At 37.4% G+C, this 22,281-nt stretch overlaps 1 protein-coding gene across 1 annotated transcript; it reads right to left on the reverse strand.

The window, feature by feature from the left end:
* Nucleotides 1-15,843: 15,843 nt before the first annotated feature.
* LOC145784065 (uncharacterized) lies at nt 15,844-17,388 on the reverse strand. The gene has a single exon (XM_082595819.1). The coding sequence runs from the start codon at nt 17,386-17,388 to the stop codon at nt 15,844-15,846; it is 1,545 nt and encodes a 514-aa protein (XP_082451945.1).
* Nucleotides 17,389-22,281: the final 4,893 nt, after the last annotated feature.

The following is a 22,281-nucleotide window of genomic DNA, read 5'->3' on the forward strand; positions in this document are numbered from 1 at the left end:
GAAATGTTTGACACATTGTAATACAGGCAACAACAGTGACCTGCTATGCTGCTAACATATCAGCTAAAAATAGGCTTCAATAACAGGGAGAAAGAAACTAGGCACCATGAAACAAACGCTTGTAGAAATCACCGAAAAAACGTTTCTACCGTAACTCATGAACGGTGTTCCCTCTAAAAAAACAATGAGTTGGTTTTTCATCTTTTTGTGAGAGTCTATAAAACCGTATTTCTTGATTATTAGACAACTGTCACTTGCGGTGCTTATCAGCATGACAAGAATTGTTGATTAACAACATTTTGCAGTACCAAACTAAATATTTTCATAATACAACCAGAAGTAATACAACCAACACCTGTCACAAGATATTGCATTTTCTTGATACAACCAGAAAATGTGTTTAAATGTATATAAAATATTTTGCCAATTTCACCACGGTGCACCGTGGTGATTGTGACAATGCCAAACCTTACCAAGTGTTCGTAGCGAGAAGAGTCGCTATCCCTCTACTTCCAAAAGTTAAAGGTGAAATTGATCAAATGGTAAAAGATGGTGTCATATCGGAAGTTAATGAACCAACGGATTGGTGTTCAGGGATGGTCGTCGTTCCAAAGAAAAACGGCAAATTACGCATATGTGTCGATTACACTCAACTCAACAAATGTGTGGTTATACACCTGTTTCTGTATGGTGTCTTTACAGTACCTCGATGCTTGGGCGGAGATGTAGTGTAAAGGCATAATACATGTTATGCCCTGAGACGCCACGCAATGGTAATTACGCAGCACTGTGCGCGTACCTGCCGTTGGGCGACGCAAGGACTGCTACGTGAGCGATGACTGAGGTTTTTGTGGTCATTCGAAACTAACACAACAATAGCCATAACCTTCTTTATAATAGTATAGATGCCTTGTACACGTGCGATTGAATTATGCTGTTTTTAAAGCTAACTGAACATGTAGGCTAATATGTCGCTAGACGTTGTTATAAACTAACAATGAAGTGTGGTAATTTTAGAACAAAGTTTATGGTTTCAAAACAAACACACAAAAAGCTGTGATTTGGTCAAACTTGAGATTGCTGTTTCAGTATGAAAGTAACAAGGTAGGCTACAGCAATTAATTATAAAACCACATGAGATATAATGTGTAAGCAAACACAGAATAACCTACTTAATCAGTACAGAATTATCATCAAATCAGACCTACAAATTGATACCACTCTGTGGGTATCAAAATCACAAAGATAAACTGCATAGTTCGGCGCAAAGCAATACAACAATATTTGCTGTGGCACCAACAGAACAGATGGTGCCACAATCACCACGGTGCAGTTATCAGGTCACGTGATTTAGAAGCTGTTAAGAAACTTTCGCTCGGTGGCGTTATTGAGCCACCACCCTACGACGCTTTTCATAATGACTTGTGATTGGTTGCATTCAAGTGCAGCAACTGATCCCTGCAGGCTGCATATAAATATTAACAAAATGTCCGATTTTAAAGTTTAACTATGAAAGTGAGAAAATAAAAGATTCTTTCCTTACAAAGGCTCTATTATTCTGATCAAGTTAAAACACTAGGCCTATCATATTCTATTTGAAAACTTTTCTGGTTTTGGCAAGACGACCATAAAAAAATTTACTCACACATCAAACTTTTCTTTAAATTGTGCAATAGTCTTCTAGAAAAGTTATTTAATTACTGTATATCTTCGCTATGGCTTTTCAACTTAATTTATGGTTAGGTGTCAGTATATTGTTTCAAAACGTTTAGGCCTACTTATTTTCGAGAATGTTGGTAAATCATAACCTTCCGTAGGAACGTCATATTTAAAAAGAAAAAAAAACAAACCTGAGACTGGTGAAAAAAGTTGTTTACGTGGTTAAAAATAAATTTCCTGAGAAATCTTTAAATGTTACATATTTTTTGCGCAGTAACGGTTGCACACTATAGGTCAATCTGGATAACCACTAGACTGGAAAGGCTGAAGATTTAAGGGCTTAAAGACTTTGGGGCCTCACATTTTAAATTTACCACGTCTATTTTAAAAAGTTTCAACCTATAGACTTGTAGAAAATTTCACTTGGTAATAATGTGAAATTTTCCGGCAGTCAGTTCTAATAAAGTGGGTAGCCTATTCAGGCTTTTCATGAAGAAGTCGTAATGCAAATTAAATTTCTGGTGTGTTTATTTTTTACGAATAGGTAATATAGGCTAACATAGCTAAAAGGTCAGATTTTTAACTGTTGATTATAGCTCAACAGCTAATAGTCATTAAGGAAATTATCTGCAAATGTTTAACAAACTGTTACTTTTGCACATCTCTATTCCCTTACTGTAGTGGTGGACAAATTTGTTACTTGTAATCTTCATAAGACAAAACTATAAGCCTACAGAAGAGCACGTTTGTTTCATAGGGTACTGACCTTTCTTAAATTATATAAAAGAAAAACAATCTAGATGGGCTTCTCAAATGTAGAATCAATCATTGAAGCTGTTTCTTGGCTTATGGTTACCAACTTCTTAGGAAAGAGTTTTTCTTCAAAACTTAAAATAATTAGACCTGAATTTAATTAAGATCCGCTGCTTTTTTTTCGTTTTGTTTTCTTTGCCATTCCACGAGGTTCTGCCTTTTATCACCCTTGAGCATAAGCGGCGGCAGGTGTCGATCAGCCATTGGATTGCTTGGTCACCCATTGCACACATACTACGCATATTATTTGAGACATGATAAGTGGAACACTTGCAGATAATGTGGTCTGGGGTGCCTTCCTTCTTGCCGAGCTCACAGACCGCGAATGGTGCCATCCTCCATTTGTGCATATTGGAGCGAAACAATTTGGCGCCAGTGAGCAGGCGATTGGGCCGCACCTATAGGCCATTCTTGGGAAAAACTTTCGCTTGGGTGGAGAGCAATGTTGCAGATGAAGCTTTAAAGTCTTGTGAAGTCCACAATGCTTCAAGACAGATTATCTGCACTAAATATTTTGTGATTAAAAGTGACAAACTGAGCAAATAAATTAAGATGAGATTTTGGATGATTTTGCTAAGAGGAAAGCTAGAAAATAAACTTTTTAGTCAAACTAAGTATTTTTGATGATAATAGTTCATTTCTAAAGTGTTACCAAATAATTTAACATATATGGTGCGCCTATAGTTGGTTAGGGTTAGGGTTAGTTATATGCATTGTGCGATCACTATTATTGTCAAGGAGCTTACACGAAAGCCGGCAGTTATTATATTCTTGTTATTAGCTTTTCTCATGCAGGCAATATAAAATTTGTAAATTCAATATGTCCTTGAAGAACATAATATTAACAACCAAGTGCAATATTATTTTGTTTGACTAACATTTCCTATTTTACAGTAATATTTCACAAAATGTGTAGCTACAATTAAATTGCGACAATAAACTTGTCCGCCCGGATAGCTCAGTGGTTACGCGCCGGCTCAAGATCACGCGATGCTGGTTCGAATCTCGGGTGTGCGCTTGAGCAACGCATTTCAGAACTGTTCTCCATTCAGCGGCACCTAGTGAATGGAATAATCCCCTGGCAATAACATTTCAACAATCGGAAAACTTCACTCTGCCAATCTTGGTAACCGGCCTTGCGTCAAGAGCCTCTACAAGTAAGCAAACTACCAGGAATAACCTATCAAGGCTTTGTCAGTCCGAGGATAAAGATTCAAAACCAACCAACCAAATTACAAAATTGCTTATCTTCAAATGGTTAATTTCAACACTTGCGTCAATTTCTTCATCACTATGGTAGGCCATCTATGGTAGACTAATGGTTGTTTAAAATACTCGTCGATCTGGCTGTTAGGAGCCCCAAAATAAAAATAGCTCAAAGCCTCTCTTTGTCTAAATCCGACCCTGGTCGTATAGGTCTACAACGTCGAAGTACAGTTCAATTAACGATAGCCCACTGTTTACTCTTGTATAAGGTCACAATACCTTTTCACACTTTGTAACGACACAAACCTACGTTAATGTTCGGTCTTGTTGCAAATATAGACTTTCATAATATACCAGTTGTGGTTGTTGAAGAAAACTTAGTCAAGCGCCATGTTTCAACGCCAAAAAAATATCAGAAGAAAACTGAAAGTTTAATTGGAATTGGTAGATCAGGTATTTCTTAATAGTAATGGGAAACCACAGAACCTGACGTGTTTTACGTTATAATATCGGTCACATTGGAGTTTATTACAGACATTATAGCACTAAACACAAGAAAAAAATACACTCAAAACCAAATAACTTTTAAGGAGGCACTACGCTATATGAAAGCTATTTTTATGGTTGCATATATTTTTATGATAACTATTTTGATGGTTGCAAACCAGCAACAATACTCCAAAAAATACGTTGGTTGGAATAGAAAATTCAGTACTTTTATTTCAAAGAATTTTTACCTCTGCCGCCCCTAAAATTTTCCTCAAACCTCAATGCGGCCCTTCATGCTCTCACTCTTGGACCACCCTGTACTAACCTAAACTGTTTGTACGATAGCAGATCAGGCTAACGTCGCTGATACGAAATGTGATCCGATAGGAAAAGCCACGAAACATGTTGGAGGAGTTGACTAAAAGTTGTTCATTTAGGAGCCACCATCGAGCGGATTGTAACATTCTTGAGCAAAGAGTTAAAGTTCATTGGTGGATCCGTTTTAACGTTTGCAACAACAATGCTGCAGACCTAAGTAAGGTTTTGTGAATCATTGAAATTGTTTTCAAAAGTCAACATTAACTTTAATGTATTTTGAAGTTAATAAATGAATCATTTGTAACTCTAACTCATAAAATCGCTGATTAAAAAAATTAAAAACTCAGTTAGAATTTGTATTATAACTTAGGACTGGGCAATACAAGAATGCGTCCGTTGCGTCTTTCAAACGCAATAAAATGAAACACATTGATTTTTAATGCATATCAGGGACACGACAAAAACCGGTCTACCTGGCAATGCTCCACTTTACAAGGTCGTCAGAAAGCTTAGAAAACAGCCTGAGCCAGGACATAAAAACCCTCTTAGCTTATTTCCAGAAATGGCGACTGAAACTCAGCGAAACCAAAACTGTGGCAGCAGCTTTCCATCTACTTAACTGGGAAGCTGATCGTGAACTGAATGTCCTGAACAACGGAAAATCATTGTCCTGCCCCTAACCAAGTTATCTCTGGGTGACATTAGACAGATCGCTCACGTACCGCCACCATTTGGTGTCACTGCGCAAAAAACTTTCATCGCGTTCTGCGCTGCTCAAGCGCTTGGCAGGCTCCAGCTGGGGAGCAAGGGCTGACACTTTGCGTATAGCAGCCCTCGCCCTTGTCTACTCCTCAGCAAAGTACTGTGCATCTGTTTGGTGCTCACTGCCACAACATCGACACTGCCATAAACATTGCCTTGTGCACAGTGACCAGATGCCTGCATCCCACACCATTGGATAATCCACACCATTGTCAGTCCCCAGATAAAATTCTAAAATCAATCAACCACCAGTGGTGGGATACAAAAAGATTGCAAGCTTTCTCGACCTTTTTCAACGTCAAAGGTGAACGATACTGATCACCAGCAGGCACTAGGCGTATATACCAACTGTTTCAGGAGTTGTCATTGTGGCGAAAGCAGTTTTTAAATATTATACAGTAAATTAATTGGAAACATACAATTTGAAGGAGATTGTGCTTAGCGGAGTTATTAATATTTGCGCTTGGCGGTGTCAAGCTAGGTAAGTTGTTCTTTGATACATTAAAAACATCACCTTGGCACGCATGAGAAATATACGACATACGTGCATGTTTGAGTATACGTGTATTCCCGATTTATGCAAGTATACATGGATTGCGTTTTTGTTTTTCAAGATGGCAGGTGACCAGAGGTACCCCTCCGCCTTGGGACTGCTACTGTTTACTGTACAGCTCTCTCAACAATAATCAAACCAATATAAAAAAAAGCTCTGGCTATTCCCTTCTACAAAAATAATACAGTAGGATGTGATGCAGTAGGCTTATAGATTATAAGGGTGTTCATAAAGTCCTGTTGCAATTTGAATTGTGTGACATGAAATATTGTAACAGAACTTCATGAACACCCTGTGTATGTATATGCAACAAAATAAAAGTGTTTTATGCAGCCGATGTGAAGAATCTAAAAATTACACAAAATATCAAAATCAACAACATTGTTAAAGTTGTACATTTACTTTTTCTTCGGAATCAAAACGTCAAAATGGAAACGTCTTTGACAAAAACACATGGAATACGTAAGAAGGTCATAGTAGCATCGGTGTCATATGCAACTTGTCGTTGTTCTAACAAATTAGGTAATAAATCCTCAATTTACCACGTCACAACGGATCAACATTTTCTTCCCATCAGCACTTTGGCATAATATTGTGATTGACATTTGTGCTTCGGTCAGTTCTGCCAACACATCATCCGATACCAGGTTAGCATTTACGAGAACCAGTGTTATCGTGAACCAACAGTTTGAAGGACGTTGTACCAAGTCCTGGCATCACACACATTGTTCGTTGATACGTTGCGCAAATTAATCTCATCATGAACCAATAGTTTGAAGAACCTTCCACTTAGCGAAGTCACAAACCAGTTCTTCCACGTTGCCGATCGTTTACAGAGCTATTATCGCCCTACACGATGCTAAATTGTTGAGGTCAGAACAACCCTGCAAACAATGAGAAAGCAGTTTGAAAGTAAATTAATTGCGAACAAACAATTGAAGGAGATTGTACTTTCAGGAGTTATTAGTATTTGTGCTTGGAGTTGCCAAGCTAACTAAGTTTTCACTGTTGATTTAAATGATTTGCAGCTGTCAAACTTCTCATACATGTAGGCTGTCGAACGTTGACCGTGATGGTTTTTGGATAACTTTAGTAGTGGCCTATTTCCCACTCTTTTATTACTTTTCAGAATAGATTTCTTGTTTTGTGGCCCGCATCACATATCACCAGAAAACAAGAATGCTATGACAGGTTAAAGAAATACTGACCAAGCTTGATTGAAGCTTTTGTTGTACAAAATGGAAAGTTATCGGTCCCAGCCATGAAGGCGAGCAATATTTCCCTAATCAAGTAATTGCCATCATACAATGGAAAAAATTGGAAATTGTCACAAACTATCCCAAAACAGCAAAAACTTGTCATAGCATTCTTGTTTTCTGGTGATCTGTGATAGGCTACCACCCTTTACGATCCTCACCAATGAGATCTGCAGGCCACAAAACAAGAAACCTATTCTGATAAGTAGCCTAATAATAAAAGAGTGGAAAATAGGCCACTACTAAAATTATCAAAAAAAAACGAGGCATGGTCAACGTTCGACAGCCTACATGTATGGGAAATTTCAGAGCTGCAAATCATTCAAATCAACAAGGAAAACTTAGTTAGCTTGGCAACTCCAAGCACAAATATTAATAACTCTTGAGTACAATCTCCTTCAAATTGTTTGTTCGCAATTAATTTATTAAAATAAAAACTTCCAAACTGCTTGCTCATTGTTTGCAGGGTTCTTATGATCTCAACAATGTAGCACGGTACCGGACAATAATAGTTCGGTCAATGATCGGCAACGTGGAAGAACTAGTTTGCGACTTCGCTAAGTGGAAGGCTTTTCAAACTGTTGGTTTATGATAAGATTAATTTGTCCAACAATCCGTGTGATGCCAGGACTTGGTACAGCGTCCTTCAAACTGTTTGTTCACGATAACACTGATTCTCGTAAAATGCCAACCTGGCATCGGGCGATGTTTTAGCTTCTTTTTCGTCTATTTTGAATCTAGAGATTTCCATTTCCTCATTCCAGATTTATCAGTCAAATGCCAATGACGCTTTTTTTGCTTTTTGCTCTGTTCTTCTCGTTGCCATTAATGTAGTCAAGAAAAAATGTCTCGAAGCATGTTTCAGGAAATAAAAGATACTTCTATATTGCTAACAGCAATGATGTGGGCTTTTGACTGTCCGAACGTTTCAATACACCATTCATACATATCCTATTATGATTGTTTGCAGCTGCTATGTCTGCCGAGATCACAAACAGAAACAACATAAAACTAGGAAAAGCTTTGTGGTTTACGCCAAACCTGTTTGTGACGAACATTCACATGCAAAAGCAATGTGTGATATTTGTGAAAATGAATAAAAAAGCTTTCTAAATTATCGTTGAAATTGTAAAGAAGTTGTATTTTATAAAACAAAATATTCCTTCAAAAATAAAAATTATATCTTTTTTCTTGCGTTAATGTAATTCCATACAAAACATGCGAAGTTACAATTGCTGTACCGGTTAAGAATGTAAAAACAACTTGGCCACCTATCTTGGGCACTTGTACACATTTTTATTTTTATTTGACTTTTGCAATCTAATGAGTAGAGATTTCAGGAAATTTCAGGTCATTACGTCTTAAAAAGTTATCACAACACACGTAATATGTAAGAAAGTCATAGCAGCATCGGTGTCATATGCAACTTGTCGTTGTTCTAATAATTTACGTAATAAATCCTCAAACTACCAGGTCACAGCTGATCAACATTTTTTCCCCATCAGCACTTTGGCATAATATTGTGATTGACATTTGTGCTTCGACCAGTTCTGCCAATCATCCGATACCAGGTTGGCAATTACACAAACTAGTTTGCATTTCGTTTACCAAGATATTATTGTCAAACACCACGCTACGTTGTTGAGACCATAAGAACCCAATATTGAGCAACTACTTTAGAAGTTTTTATTATGATGAAATAATTGCGAACAAGCAATTTGAAGAATATTGTTGGTAGCAGAGTTATTAAAATTTTCCCTTGGTGGTTCCAAGCTGGGTAAGTTGTCATTGTTGAATTGCAGTTATTTGAATGATTGTACATAAAAAAATAATGAAAAAATGGACACTTGCTATGAAGATCGGCCATGGTACGTTATCAAGAGTGCTGCTGATGTTCGTGAGTGGAACACTTCTTGATGCGCTTAGCTCAGAGCAAAGAAGAGCAAGGCAGACAAAGAAAATCCCACAAAGAAATCCTACCACGAGCAAAGCCATTTCAAGCGCAACGCACCAGGCCTTGCACCACTCACGAAATATAGTTACAACTTAAAGACACGAAACAATCACAATTTTTATTTTATAACAACTAGAAAACAATCACAAAAAGAAATAAAAACAACAAGCAAACACAACATCATCATCTTGCGGACATCCAAGGGAAGCTATGTCTTGCAGATATCAAGCCTGCTTTGATATTAAGTTGCGACGATAAAGCGATAATTATAAGACCCCAGCCAGCTAAACTCGTCACCTTCACACCGATCTAACGGCTGCAAACGTTAAATCAATGCAAAAATGACAGGCCCCACTAGCTGGGATGTAATAGTAGCATGTCATAGTAATATGAGAAATTTGGGTTACCGTATGTTTTACGCGATAAATCAAAAAAGTAATCGAATTCGGCATATTACATTTAAAAAAGTAGCAGACAAACAAACAGACATTAGCATGACGATCCAGTCCAAGATATTGACATATGAATGCATAATATGAATAATATGGATGCATCACTTACTGAAACGAAGGTGCACGGTCGATTGGTCGACAGACATTTGGTCGACAGGACAATTGGTCGACAAGACAGTTGGTCGACAGGACGTTAGGTCGACGACGATTCATTTTAGGTTAGGGTTAGAGTTAGAGTTAGGTTAGGGTTAAGGTTAGTTAACTAACCCTAACCCTAAAATGAATCGTTCTGTCGACGTAACGTCCTGTCGACCAACTGTCTTGTCGACCAATTGTCTGTCGACCAATTGTCCTGTCGACCAACTGACCGGGTACCTTGACTACAAACATCTGACTTAACTGAATAAACATTACAAGTTCTCAGTGACGTCAATGTTCTTTTTAATTTGTATGAGATAGATCTTGTTTAAACTTGAAGGCATGTGGTGGCAAACTAAACCAGTGTAGCTTCGTCTAGTGCCAGCATTGTATGTACAATTGTTGCTTTAGAAACATGAGGGTTGAGGATGACGTGACAAATGTTACGGACAATTTAGACTTAATCACGATTTTTCCCCCTTTTTATTTATTTAAAAAACGTTCGTCTTGCTCTAACAATTTCTATCTCTTCTTCATGCGTTGATCATAAAACTACTCCTTTCGAATTTGGAGCGGACAACGTTGGTTTCGAGGAGATATTTCTTTTTAAATTGCTTCGTTTCGGTACCCGGTCAGTTGGTCGACAGGACAATTGGTCGACAAGACAATTGGTCGACAAGACAGTTGGTCGACAGGACGTTACGTCGACAGAACGATTCATTTTAGGGTTAGGGTTAGTTAACTAACCTTAACCTAACTCTAACTCTAACCCTAACGCTAACCCTAAAATGAATCGTCGTCGACCTAACGTCCTGTCGACCAACTGTCTTGTCGACCAATTGTCCTGTCGACCAAATGTCTGTCGACCAATCGACCGTGCACCGTTTGATTGACGTTTTATTTGTGGTGATGTATGCAAACAAAAGCAACCTTGTAGCGTTTTTGCATTGAAGTTATCAGAAAATAAAACTATGGAAAAAATAAATCTATTCGGCAGGCCATTTGTTGCCAAAATGGTTTATTCCTAATGGGGTTAAGAAATTGCTGTTAAATAATTTGTTTGTTTGTTATTTGTTTTAATTCTTTCTGTTTAAGATCAAACTGCTGTTTAGTACATTTTGTTTGTATGACAATCAATATTACTCTCAATCATTTCACCTTAAACTTGCATGTAAATATAAAACTTGCTTTGTCGCTTGGTTGCAACGCTCACCAACAAACGTTATATCCTTTTTTGGTTTAGTGTCTTTCGACTTACTCTGAGTGGCAGAGTTGAGTGATGCTGTCAAACCACTGCTTAACTAAGCAACAATGAGAAGTGGCATATTCGTCCTGCGAGGGTACAGCTGAGAAACAGGCCGCAGGCCACATTATCAACAATTGCACCAATATTCATTCACCTCGTGAAGCTGAAGGTCTGCTTGTCTGAGATGACGAAACTAAAAACTGGTGACTCTCCAATAGATTGGTACACCAATAGATTCCCGGTATAGTACGGAAAACAACGGCACATGGGCTAATGAAGCGATAGACTCCAGGCCTCAACATTCATACGAAGACAACGACGATTGCTCATTGACTTTATTACATATTCATGATTCGTTGTTTGTGTTTGATTGACGTTTTATTTGTGGTGATGTCTGATTGACTACGGTGCACGGTCGATTGGTCGACAGACATTTGGTCGACAGGACAATTGGTCGACAAGACAGTTGGTCGACAGGACGTTAGGTCGACGACGATTCATTTTAAGGTTAGAGTTAGAGTTAGGTTAGGGTTAAGGTTAGTTAACTAACCCTAACCCTAAAATGAATCGTTCTGTCGACGTAACGTCCTGTCGACCAACTGTCTTGTCGACCAATTGTCTGTCGACCAATTGTCCTGTCGACCAACTGACCGGGTACCAATTAAAGCATCATTCTTTATTATATAGTTTTGGCAGAGAGTTTGCTTTTTTGTACCAAAGACAGGCAGGACACAACAATACCACAGGGTTAAGCATTACAACAGTATATGTTACATATTTACAAATAGTTTAACAGTCAAACGTTTTCAGCTTAACTTAAGCCCTCATCAGGAATCTGAAAATATTTATAATATTGCAATAAATTGAAACTTCTTCAATGCAACTAACTAGCTGACTATAAGCATCAAGAAACACGCAGCGATTAAAAGCAATAGTGTGGAAAACAAACAGACATACGGAAAACAAATTACAGTACATTATAGTAAATGTTGACCTGGTAAATGTTGAGGAGAATGGACGCGTCTCCCGCAAATAATTGTTTGTTTATTCAGTTTGAAGCATCATTCTTTATTGTTCTGCACGCTCAATGAGACGTTGATTAAAACACAAATTGATACAAAGTTTCCTATAAGAACTGATTTGGTACAAAAATGTCACAAAAAATAAGGTAGGCCAATAGAAAAACTCAAGTTATGAAAACATCGCTTTGTTCTGTACATTTTTACTTATTTCGAATTGTTTGTTTGCATAACTTGAATTTACAAATTCATAAAACTGTTCTGTTCTTTTTCAGCCAGCAAATATTGTCAGTTTTACATCGTTTTAAAGTTGTCAGACGTTAAAACCATGTTAAAAATAGAAATTTTGCTGGCTGGGTTATTATGACAGGGAACAACTCTGCTTGTATAATAAATAATTGTTACGCGATGTTTGTAGATTGCAAAATTATATGTCGGATCTAACCCATTAGGTAAAGACGGAACCCATCTACCGTTACTCCGAATAGGGTTAATGAAAACTCGAAAAAATTTAGTCTCGTACATCACTGTTGTTATTATAATTACGTTCAGAATGATGAAATTAAATCAACATCATTATTAATTTAAAGTTAAATGAAACATTTTCCGGTTGAAATATTCCTGTCAAAGCAAACACAACCATTCATAATAACAAAGCTAAGGATTCAATGCTAAAAATATACTTTGATTGGTTTCAAGTTTACTTTACGTCACAGAATCCGAATAAAGCAAAAACACAAAAACAACTACGAGAGTGACAAAGTATAATAATTCGTAAGTGTAATGTAATAAAACAAATAGTGACATCACATTTGCATGAGGGCAAATATTACAGCATTCTAAAATACTTGTTTGCAACACATCTCTTTAATAGCAATTTTAAATTTTCATTTTATAAAGTTTTTAAAGGTTGTTAAAGCGTCAGTGGTTTGCTCTTATTTTGCTGCTAAACCACATACGTTGCCAATGCGTGATATAACACACAAGCTCACACTCATGAAACTCACGCAGATGCCATAGTGCTGTACATTAATATGACGCAAATATTAACAATTGTAACAAAAAATTTTCATCGTATAAACAAGCACAACAAGATTATGCTTCAATTAATAAAACAATGCACAACATATCAAGTAACGAACTTTTTGTCAAGCTGGTCAATACATCAGATTTTTACTTCAATGAAATAAAAAGTGTTGAAATATTTGAATTGAAAAAGTAATAACTTTGAAGACATAAATGCTAAAAACGTGAACAAGATTTTGAAAGCACTAAACAAATAGATCTACCACAAAATCGGTAGACTGAAAAATAAAATAAAAAGAAAACGCTTTTTTTCTATTTTACATGATTAAACGGCTTATGAACTTTTATCAACTTTTTTTATACAAATGTTTTTCTCAGAAAGATCAATGAAAAACTTAACGTTTTCATTTAACCCAAATGACATTCGTTGTTTGATTTTCAGTGCTTTTTGTAGATAACTCATAGCTTCTTTTTGTTTATTAGACTGAAATAAACAACTTCCAATATTTTCCAAGGTAATCACTATATCCCTATCATTGTCTGCATCTAATGACACTAGTTGGTAAATTTTCAGTGCTTTTTGAAAATAACTCATGGCTTCTTCATGTTTGTTAGTTTCCAATAAACAAAGCCCAATATTGTTCAAGTTTATTGCCACATACCTATCACCGTCTGCATCTAATGACACTCGTTGGGGGATTTTCAGTGCTTTTTGAAAATAACTCATGGCTTCTTCATGTTTGTTAGTGTTCAATAAACAACGCCCAATATTGTTCAAGCTTATTGCCACATGCCTATCACTGTCTGCATCTAATGACATTCGTTGGTGGATTTTCAGTGCTTTTTGAAAATAACTCATGGCTTCTTCATGTTTGTTAGTGTTCAATAAACAACGCCCAATATCGTTCAAGTTTATTGCCACACCCCTATCACTGTCTGCATCTAATGACACTCGTTGGTGGATTTTCAGTGCTTTTTGAAAATAACTCATGGCTTCTTCATGTTTGTTAGCTTCATATAAACAACGCCCAATATCGTTCAAGTTTATTGCCACACCCCTATCACTGTCTGCATCTAATGACACTCGTTGGTGGATTTTCAGTGCTTTTTGAAAATAACTCATGGCTTCTTCATGTTTGTTAGTTGCCAATAAACAAAGCCCAATATTGTTCAAGGTGCTTGCCACATTCCTATCACTGTCTGCATCTAATGACACTCGTTGGTGGATTTTCAGTGCTTTTTGAAAATAACTCAAGGCTTCTTCATGTTTGTTAGTTGCCAATAAACAAAGCCCAATATTGTTCAAGCTTATTGCCACATACCAATCACTGTCTGCATCTAATGGCACTCGTTGGAAGATTTTCAGTGCTCTTTGAAAATAACTCATGGCTTCTTCATGTTTGTTAGTTTCATATAAACAAAGCCCAATATTGTTCAAGGTGCCTGCCACATCCCTATCACTGTCTGCATCTAATGACACTCGTTGGTGGATTTTCAGTGCTTTTTGATAATAACTCATGGCTTCTTCATGTTTGTTAGTTGCCAATAAACAAAGCCCAATATTGTTCAAGGTGCCTGCCACATCCCTATCACCGTCTGCATCTAATGACACTCGTTGGTGGATTTTCAGTGCTTTTTGAAAATAACTCATGGCTTCTTCATGTTTGTTAGTTTCATATAAACAACGCCCAATATTGTTCAAGGTGCTTGCCACATTCCTATCACTGTCTGCATCTAATGACACTCGTTGGTAGATTTTCAGTGCTTTTTGATAATAACTCATTGCTTCTTCATGTTTGTTAGTTGCCAATAAACAACGCCCAATATTGTTCAAGCTTATTGCCACATACCAATCACTGTCTGCATCTAATGACACTCGTTGGTAGATTTTCAGTGCTTTTTGATAAAAACTCATGGCTTCTTCATGTTTGTTAGTTGCCAATAAACAAAGCCCAATATTGTTCAAGGTGCTTGCCACATTCCTATCACTGTCTGCATCTAATGACGCTCGTTGATGGATTTTCAGTGCTTTTTGAAAATAACTCATGGCTTCTTCATGTTTGTTAGTTTCATATAAACAACGCCCAATATTGTACAAGCTTATTGCCACATACCAATCACCGTCTGCATCTAATGACACTCGTTGGTAGATTTTCAGTGCTTTTTGATAAAAACTCATGGCTTCTTCATGTTTGTTAGTTGCCAATAAACAAAGCCCAATATTGTTCAAGGTGCCTGCCACATTCTTATCACTGTCTGCATCTAATGACACTCGTTGGTAGATTTTCAGTGCTTTTTGATAATAACTCATGGCTTCTTCATGTTTGTTAGTTGCCAATAAACAAAGCCCAATATTGTTCAAGTTGCTTGCCACATCCCTATCACTGTCTGCATCTAATGACATTGTTTGGTTGATTTAATGTGCTTTTTGAAAATAACTCATTGCTTCTTCATATTTGTTAGTTTCATATAAACAACGCCCAATATAGTTCAAGGTGCCAGGTGCAACATTTTCTTGTTCAGTTTTCATCAGTATTTCGAAATATTTCAAAGCGTCATTGTATTGTTGTGTTTTAAAGTAACACATTGCAACAATTGTAATTGTTCGTGAGAATGTTTTGATGTTTTTCTCTTCGTTGTTTTCTGCAGGAACATTTCCTGTGGTGTGAAGATATTTTTGACCGTAATCGATTGCATCGTTGTAACTACCCATAATATACAAAGTTTCACAAATTTCACAATATACTTCTTGTTTCTTTTGCGTTGTCTGAGTTTGATTGTCATGTGTTAGTTTTTTAGCTTTAGGCTTAATTGTTTGGATGTCACTTTCTAACAAACGAAGACTTACCTCAAAATCAAGTAATAGTGAATTTTTTATTGGATTGTCAATGAGTGATTTCATTAAGTCAGTTGCAAAATCTTTTAAGTTCAGAAAATTGCAGATGCGAACATTCAACAAAAAGTTAAATTGAAATAAAAATGTGCAGGTTTGATTTGCAATTGTTTACAAATGTCGCTTTGCAATGAATAAGCGATTTGAAAAAAGTTGAGGCAACTTTGTTCTCCAAGAACGTCGGTTAAATTCAAATTTTTGATGCTTGAACTTTTCATCGATTCGATGTTTTTCACCAAATCCACTTGTCCTTTGTTGTTCATATAAAGTTTTAATCTTACTTCAAGTGCCAAGGCAATGGAAGTTAAAAGTTTATTCATTGCGTATTCGCTGATCGTCTTTTGTTTGTAAAGTTCAGCAGCAATGTCAAAGCAAGAATTGGTAGAAATCTTGTGCAATCTTCCAAGGGCAGACATGAACAATGTTATGCTTCGGTAAACAATTCTCTTGTGATTGAATTCATTTGTTTCTGATACAACTGAAAGACTTGGTTTTATTGCAAAATTGTTCAAATCCTCTTTGAGTTGTTCAACTATCTCATTTTGTAGAATCTCACTAGGAATCGAGTTTAATGTTTTCTGTACACCATCAAAAAATTGGTCGTAAATTTTTTTTTTACCAGAAACAAATGTTATTTTAGTGAGAATATCACTCAGATGATAACCATTTTTTAAAGATTCTTTGGATTTCAAATAATTGAGCATTTCACTCACTGGCTTAATTAATTCTGTTGTCCACGGTTTTTCTTTTGTGATCTGCTGTCGACCAAGTGGGAATTTGCAAGCATGTGGCATCATGCCATCAAAAGAGATACCACGAGTGGTGAAAGCATCAAAAAACCAATTTCCATCTTTCTTGGTTGTATCATTCAAACTATTGATGCATACGCTTGGCAATATTGTTTCTTGTAAGTTGATCAGAATAACCTGAAAAATAACAGAAAACCATCTGAAATAATCCAATGTAGCTTCATAACTGTCTGATTGTTGAGATTCTTCTTCTAACACAATTATGTGCTCGAAATCCGAGTATGGAGTGATTTCCTTTCTGGCAAGTGATCCCATGCCTACAAGACTGTATTTACAAGGTCGCTTTCCCATTACTTGTTCGCAGTAATCACTAACTTCATTCATAATTGACGTGTAGTCAGCAGTTATCTGATCTTGAATCCTTTGCATGTTTTTAATTTTTTCAAGTTCCTTTTCTTGTAATTCTTGTTCACTTAAGTCATCTGGAATCTTGTTTACAGTAAGTAAAGCATTTTCTACAAATTCTCTCATTTGGTTGACACGTTCTTTGACATATTTTGCTTTATCCACTAAATCGGATTGTTGTTCCATTGCTCCTGCTTGTTGAAGAATTTCTTTGCAGAGACTTTGCAAGTTCCTTTCCATCTCTGCCACGTTATCGGGTTTTCTTGTTATCGCTGCGTTCATCAAGGCAGCACTTTGGATGAGACTGATTTTGTCTGGACTTCTACTTTGATAAATAATTCCCATCTGATGTAAAAGTTTTGCGGATTCCTTAACATCTTTTTCTTTGCCGTTTGGATAACAAACTTTTTTAAGTTTTTCAGCAATTTCAAATTCTTCTGTAACTGACATAATGCAGCTACAATAGTCTATATGCTGTAATATAGAGGAACTGAGAATAAAGAAGCTATTATTGTTGAAAAAGTTTAATCTCTTTCACATTTAGCTGCTTCCGACAAGAAGCTCGTGGAAGGACGTTTCTTAGCCTTTTTATTTATGTATCCACTGCAAATCGAAAAAATTACTTTACAAACAAATACGTCAAGATAACTTCGTAAATCTGCAGTATGATAATGTTTTTGAATTGACTTTCCGTCTATAGCGTATCACACAAAAGATGGCCATCATCCATGCGATGACTGCTAAAAAATTCTTGAACGACTACCAGCGTTGTAGGCTTATTTAAATACATAAAAATTCATACTTTTACAATAGTCTGCAATACTTTTTTTATTAACACGAAACAAATTAGTGAAACAAATTAACAAGAACGTGATAGGTTATGTAAAGATCAATGATAAAGCGTAAAGCTTGTCCTTAAACAACATACCATCAAGTCAGATAAAGACACCTACCTAAGCTCTGCAGTCTTGTTCAATGATAAAGATATTTAGACTTAAAAACTGTTTTTTGTACTTTTGTGTCTTGTTTTAAAAGTCAACTTTAGGCATGTTCTGTTGATTGTTATATGTTTTTGAACCTCGATGATTACGAGTTTTGTCACAGAATTGCTGAGATACTGGCAAAGCCACCACTTGCATTTGTCCAATGCGCTCTTATCATTATGGTACAAAACATAAAAACACAAGTATGATGAGGTTAGCGTTGCAGAAAAAAAAGTTTAATGATTGAAACACGCTGTCATTCGTCTGTCTATATCTACATGTTGTAAACCGTACGTTTACACTAACTGTCTAACAAAGAAAGTAGAAGATGGCAGTTTAGATTGTAAATAAAAAAATTTTCACTTCAAGTAACATACTTCTTTTTTATTTCACAAATTTAAGGAGTAATTATAGGACCCAGCATGAGACAGTACCGATTGCAGTTTATCAATATCAACAGGGGCGCCGGAACGATTTTTGACTGGGGGGGGGGCAAGATTACGAAAAAAGGGCACTTTTGTTTACAGAAAGGGCAATTTTTTTTCAAGTTTTAAGATAAAATATAGCGATAATGCTAATGTATCAGCTCATTATGTATTGAGTAATGATAGCCTACAAGCGTCCGGTATACAAAGAAGGGCATCATGCTATGTTATAATGATGTAACCTACTGTCAAGCCTTAAAGCAACCTGCGGCCATGGCCGCTAAGTAGTGCTTGAATGACCGCCGGTGCTACCTCCTCAATTGGCCAAGTTTGGCCGCCGGTCTCTTCCTAGCCAATTATTTAATTTCGCGATAGAATGATCGTGGATTAACTGTCGAAAATATGTAGTATGAAAGAGTGAGGCAAAATTAGGTCAGCGCGTCATAACCGCCACTGTTGCATTGTGCGGGAATGTTTGTTATTGATCGAATATATCCATCTGCGATCACCAGCGCTGTAAGTCTTGTTTGTAATTTCCGACGTTTATTTTAACAAATTCCTAATCCAAAGTGCTAATTTACATCGGCTGGCATTATTGTCGTTTTTATGTCGATTCGATGTTGTCGGACATAGAATCGTTGTTAAAAAGGAGAACTAGGTTAGACTGGTTAGTTTGACATCGGAGGGGAAAACATTTTTTGATCATTGCAAATGTTTCTTTTAGTAATGTCCTTCACATCATTGAAATACTTATTTTATTACCTTGCCGTCATCGTCAACACAAGTCGAACGTTGTTTTTCGTTGCTAAAAAGAATTCTATGGGAGTGACGAACTTCTTTAAAATCAGCTACATTGGAGACATTCGTGCGAGTGTCGTTAGATGGTCCCGCAGTACTGGATTACAATCGCGATAAAGCAGTTATTGCGTGGTGCAACGATTCTATTGTAGGACGTCGCCCAGGCCCAGACTTCAACAACGCTAAGTGATTTTAGCATTGTTGCAAGTTTAATTCTATTTACTTGTGCTATCGTTCTTTTTATTTTGTATTTTGGCCTCCAAGCACGCAGATTTGGCCGCCGAGAGGGAGCTCCCGGTAGGCCACGATGGCTGCCGAAAAAAAAAACGAGATTTAAGGCCCGTACTGTGTTGCAAAATTTTGTGCCGTAAATATTATTTTGAGGCAAAAATGAAAGATTATAATTAGGCTAAAAGCGAATAGCAGAAATTGTTATATTGCAAAATGTGCAGTAGTTTACATGACTTTAAAAGGGCACCATTGCCCCCTCTGCCCCTCCATCTGCAGAAAAATTGAGGGCAGGGAGGGCATTCGCCCCCCGCTTCCGGCGCCCCTGAGTATCAATAAACACCTGTCTGCGCCACTTGACTCCCAGCTGCTACACCAACCTACCAAGACGATTAACGAAACAAGTTTTTTACTCCTGTATTAACCACTATAGCAAATCGGCTACAGTCTTTGTTTGGTAATTCTTGTCGCCTTTACTACGCTTTTAGTAGTTTTTTGTTTCTTATCTTTAATCTGTGAAAAATCTAAGTTTATTAAAAACAAAGTTGACAACATGCGAAAAACACGTGTTTTGAATGAAGCAGAAGGTAGCCACTTTAACAGGTTAATTCCCAATAAGATCTCAATGATAGCAATGACACCACCAACCAATCAGAACATCTTTAAGTGGCTATGGTCAGGGGCGCCGGAACGATTTTTGACTGGGGGGGCAAGATTACAAAAAAGGGCATTTTTGTTTACTAAAAGGCCAATTTTTTTTCAAGTTTTAAAATAAGATATAACGATAATGCTAATCTATCAGCTCACTATGTATTGAGTAATGATAGCCTACAAGTGCCCGGTATACAAAGAAGGGCATCATGCTATGTTATAATGACGTAACCTACTGTCAAGCCACAAGCCTTAAAGCAGCCTGCGGCCATGGCCGCTAAGTAGTGCTTGAATGACCGCCGGTGCTACTGTGACATTTGGCTTCGACCACCGCAAGCCCGCGCGAGAAACTAAATTAGTCTCGCGCTTGCCTTCAGATGATCTCACATTTTTTGTAAGTTACACGTTTCATTTTTTGACTAGGGAGAAAAATGCATCAGTTTTAAGTTGGTTGAGTTACAGGACGGTTATTCATTTTTTGCTTATCACGAGAGAGAAGAAACTGAATTAATAAAACAAAAGTGCACAATTATTGTTTCTCTTCATTTTGCAAGTCGTTGAAAACTGAGACCGAAGAAAGAAAAGTGAACCAGTAGACCGTATCGCGCACATTGGTGACCCCGACAGTTCAGTTTATAACAGGAGTGCGATCGATTACGATATACTGGCAGGAAGGAAGGAACAGCAACCCTGGCGTCGTCACATCAGATGGTCACTAGGTCACGAGCAAAACTCACAATGGGAATGGGAAGCCCCACAATGGGAAGCGAGATGGACAAGAAACAAGGAGCATCAAGATCGACAACACCAGGTAACCTACCACTCGTAGGCCTACCAGATTACAAATTTTCGCATCCCCCTTTGACTCAAAAGATTCCCTTCAAATCAAACAATCCCGCTACTGATCCATTCACATTTGACCCATTTCAACCAGTAGCATCTCAACAACAAACACCCTCTTTGAATTACCAACCAGGAAGAAAGATTTTCATAGATTTTAATAAACAACATCCTTCCATCTGGTTTGCCGCATTGGAACTCAGGCTAAAATTCTGGAACATTACAAACGAAAATATCCGCACAGATATATTAGTAACACATCTAACTGAGGAACCTTTATTAGTTATCCAGGATTTACTGTTTGAAGAGCCTACCTACGATTCCATTAAATCTCGTTTATTAAACAGGTTTGAACCATCAATGAGTAGCAGGGTGGCGGAATTATTCAATCCAACACACTTGGGTGACAGACGGCCTTCAGACTTATTAATACACTTAAAGGCAACTCTAGCGCGAAAAGATATCTCCCCTAGCATGCTAAAAGAAATGTTCATACTACGCATGCCAGAAAGCATCCGCCTCTCGTTGTGCACCATGACTGAATCCTCCGTGGAACAGCTAGCGGAAGCCGCGGATAAAATGGTTGTAATCTCTCCATCACCCGGAATTCATAATATTTCCTCCGCTTCTACAGGAAATACCGCTTTGAGCGAATCCATAGCTAAAAACGAACGAAGAAGCCTTCAAGCTCGTCTTAGTCACTTGGAGGAGAAAATGGAAACTCTTCTAAACCAACATTCACCTTCTAATAAGCCTTCAACCTCTGAATGCCAATCACCTCATTATAGATATTCGGACTCGAGCAATTTTTGCCCACCTAGATTTAACCAGCACAACCATCCTCAGTCACGAGGAAGGCAAAATCTTAATCAATTATGTTCTTATCATCAGAGATTCGGCAATAGAGCATTCCGATGCACAGCACCATGCGAATGGCGTCCAAGAGCATATAACCAGGGAAACGGATGGAATCCACGTCAATAGTGGCGGATGTGGAGAATCAAGACAGAAGCCCACTTCCTCATGTTCGAGATCAACGTACCGGAACTCTATTTCTTATCGACACGGGTGCTGAAATTTCAGTGGTGAAACCGAGTAAAACTGAGCGGAAGTATAAAATCACTGATCGTACTTTGGCGGCTGCCAATGGTTCCCCCATCGCAACCTACGGGTACCGTTCCATGACAATAGAGATTGGTACTACTAAACCATTTAAATGGATTTTTATGATTGCAGATGTGTCCCATAATATTATTGGTGTGGATTTTTTGGCTCACTTTTCCTTATCGCTGGACTTCGATCGAAAATACTTGAGAGATCAAGAGCAACAGTGTTTCGGATATCTGGTGGAAAAGATGATATGCAACATTCAAGCTCCACGACCATTTGTTCCACAAAACGACTTTATGAAGATTTTG

This window comes from Aplidium turbinatum, chromosome 15 (genome assembly GCF_918807975.1).
Source record: "Aplidium turbinatum chromosome 15, kaAplTurb1.1, whole genome shotgun sequence".
Classification (NCBI taxonomy): Eukaryota; Metazoa; Chordata; class Ascidiacea; order Aplousobranchia; family Polyclinidae; genus Aplidium; species Aplidium turbinatum.

Excerpts from the sequence above, each read along its gene's own strand:
- LOC145784065 (XM_082595819.1), bottom strand. The coding sequence starts at position 17,388 with ATGTCAGTTACAGAAGAATTTGAAATTGCTGAAAAACTTAAAAAAGTT.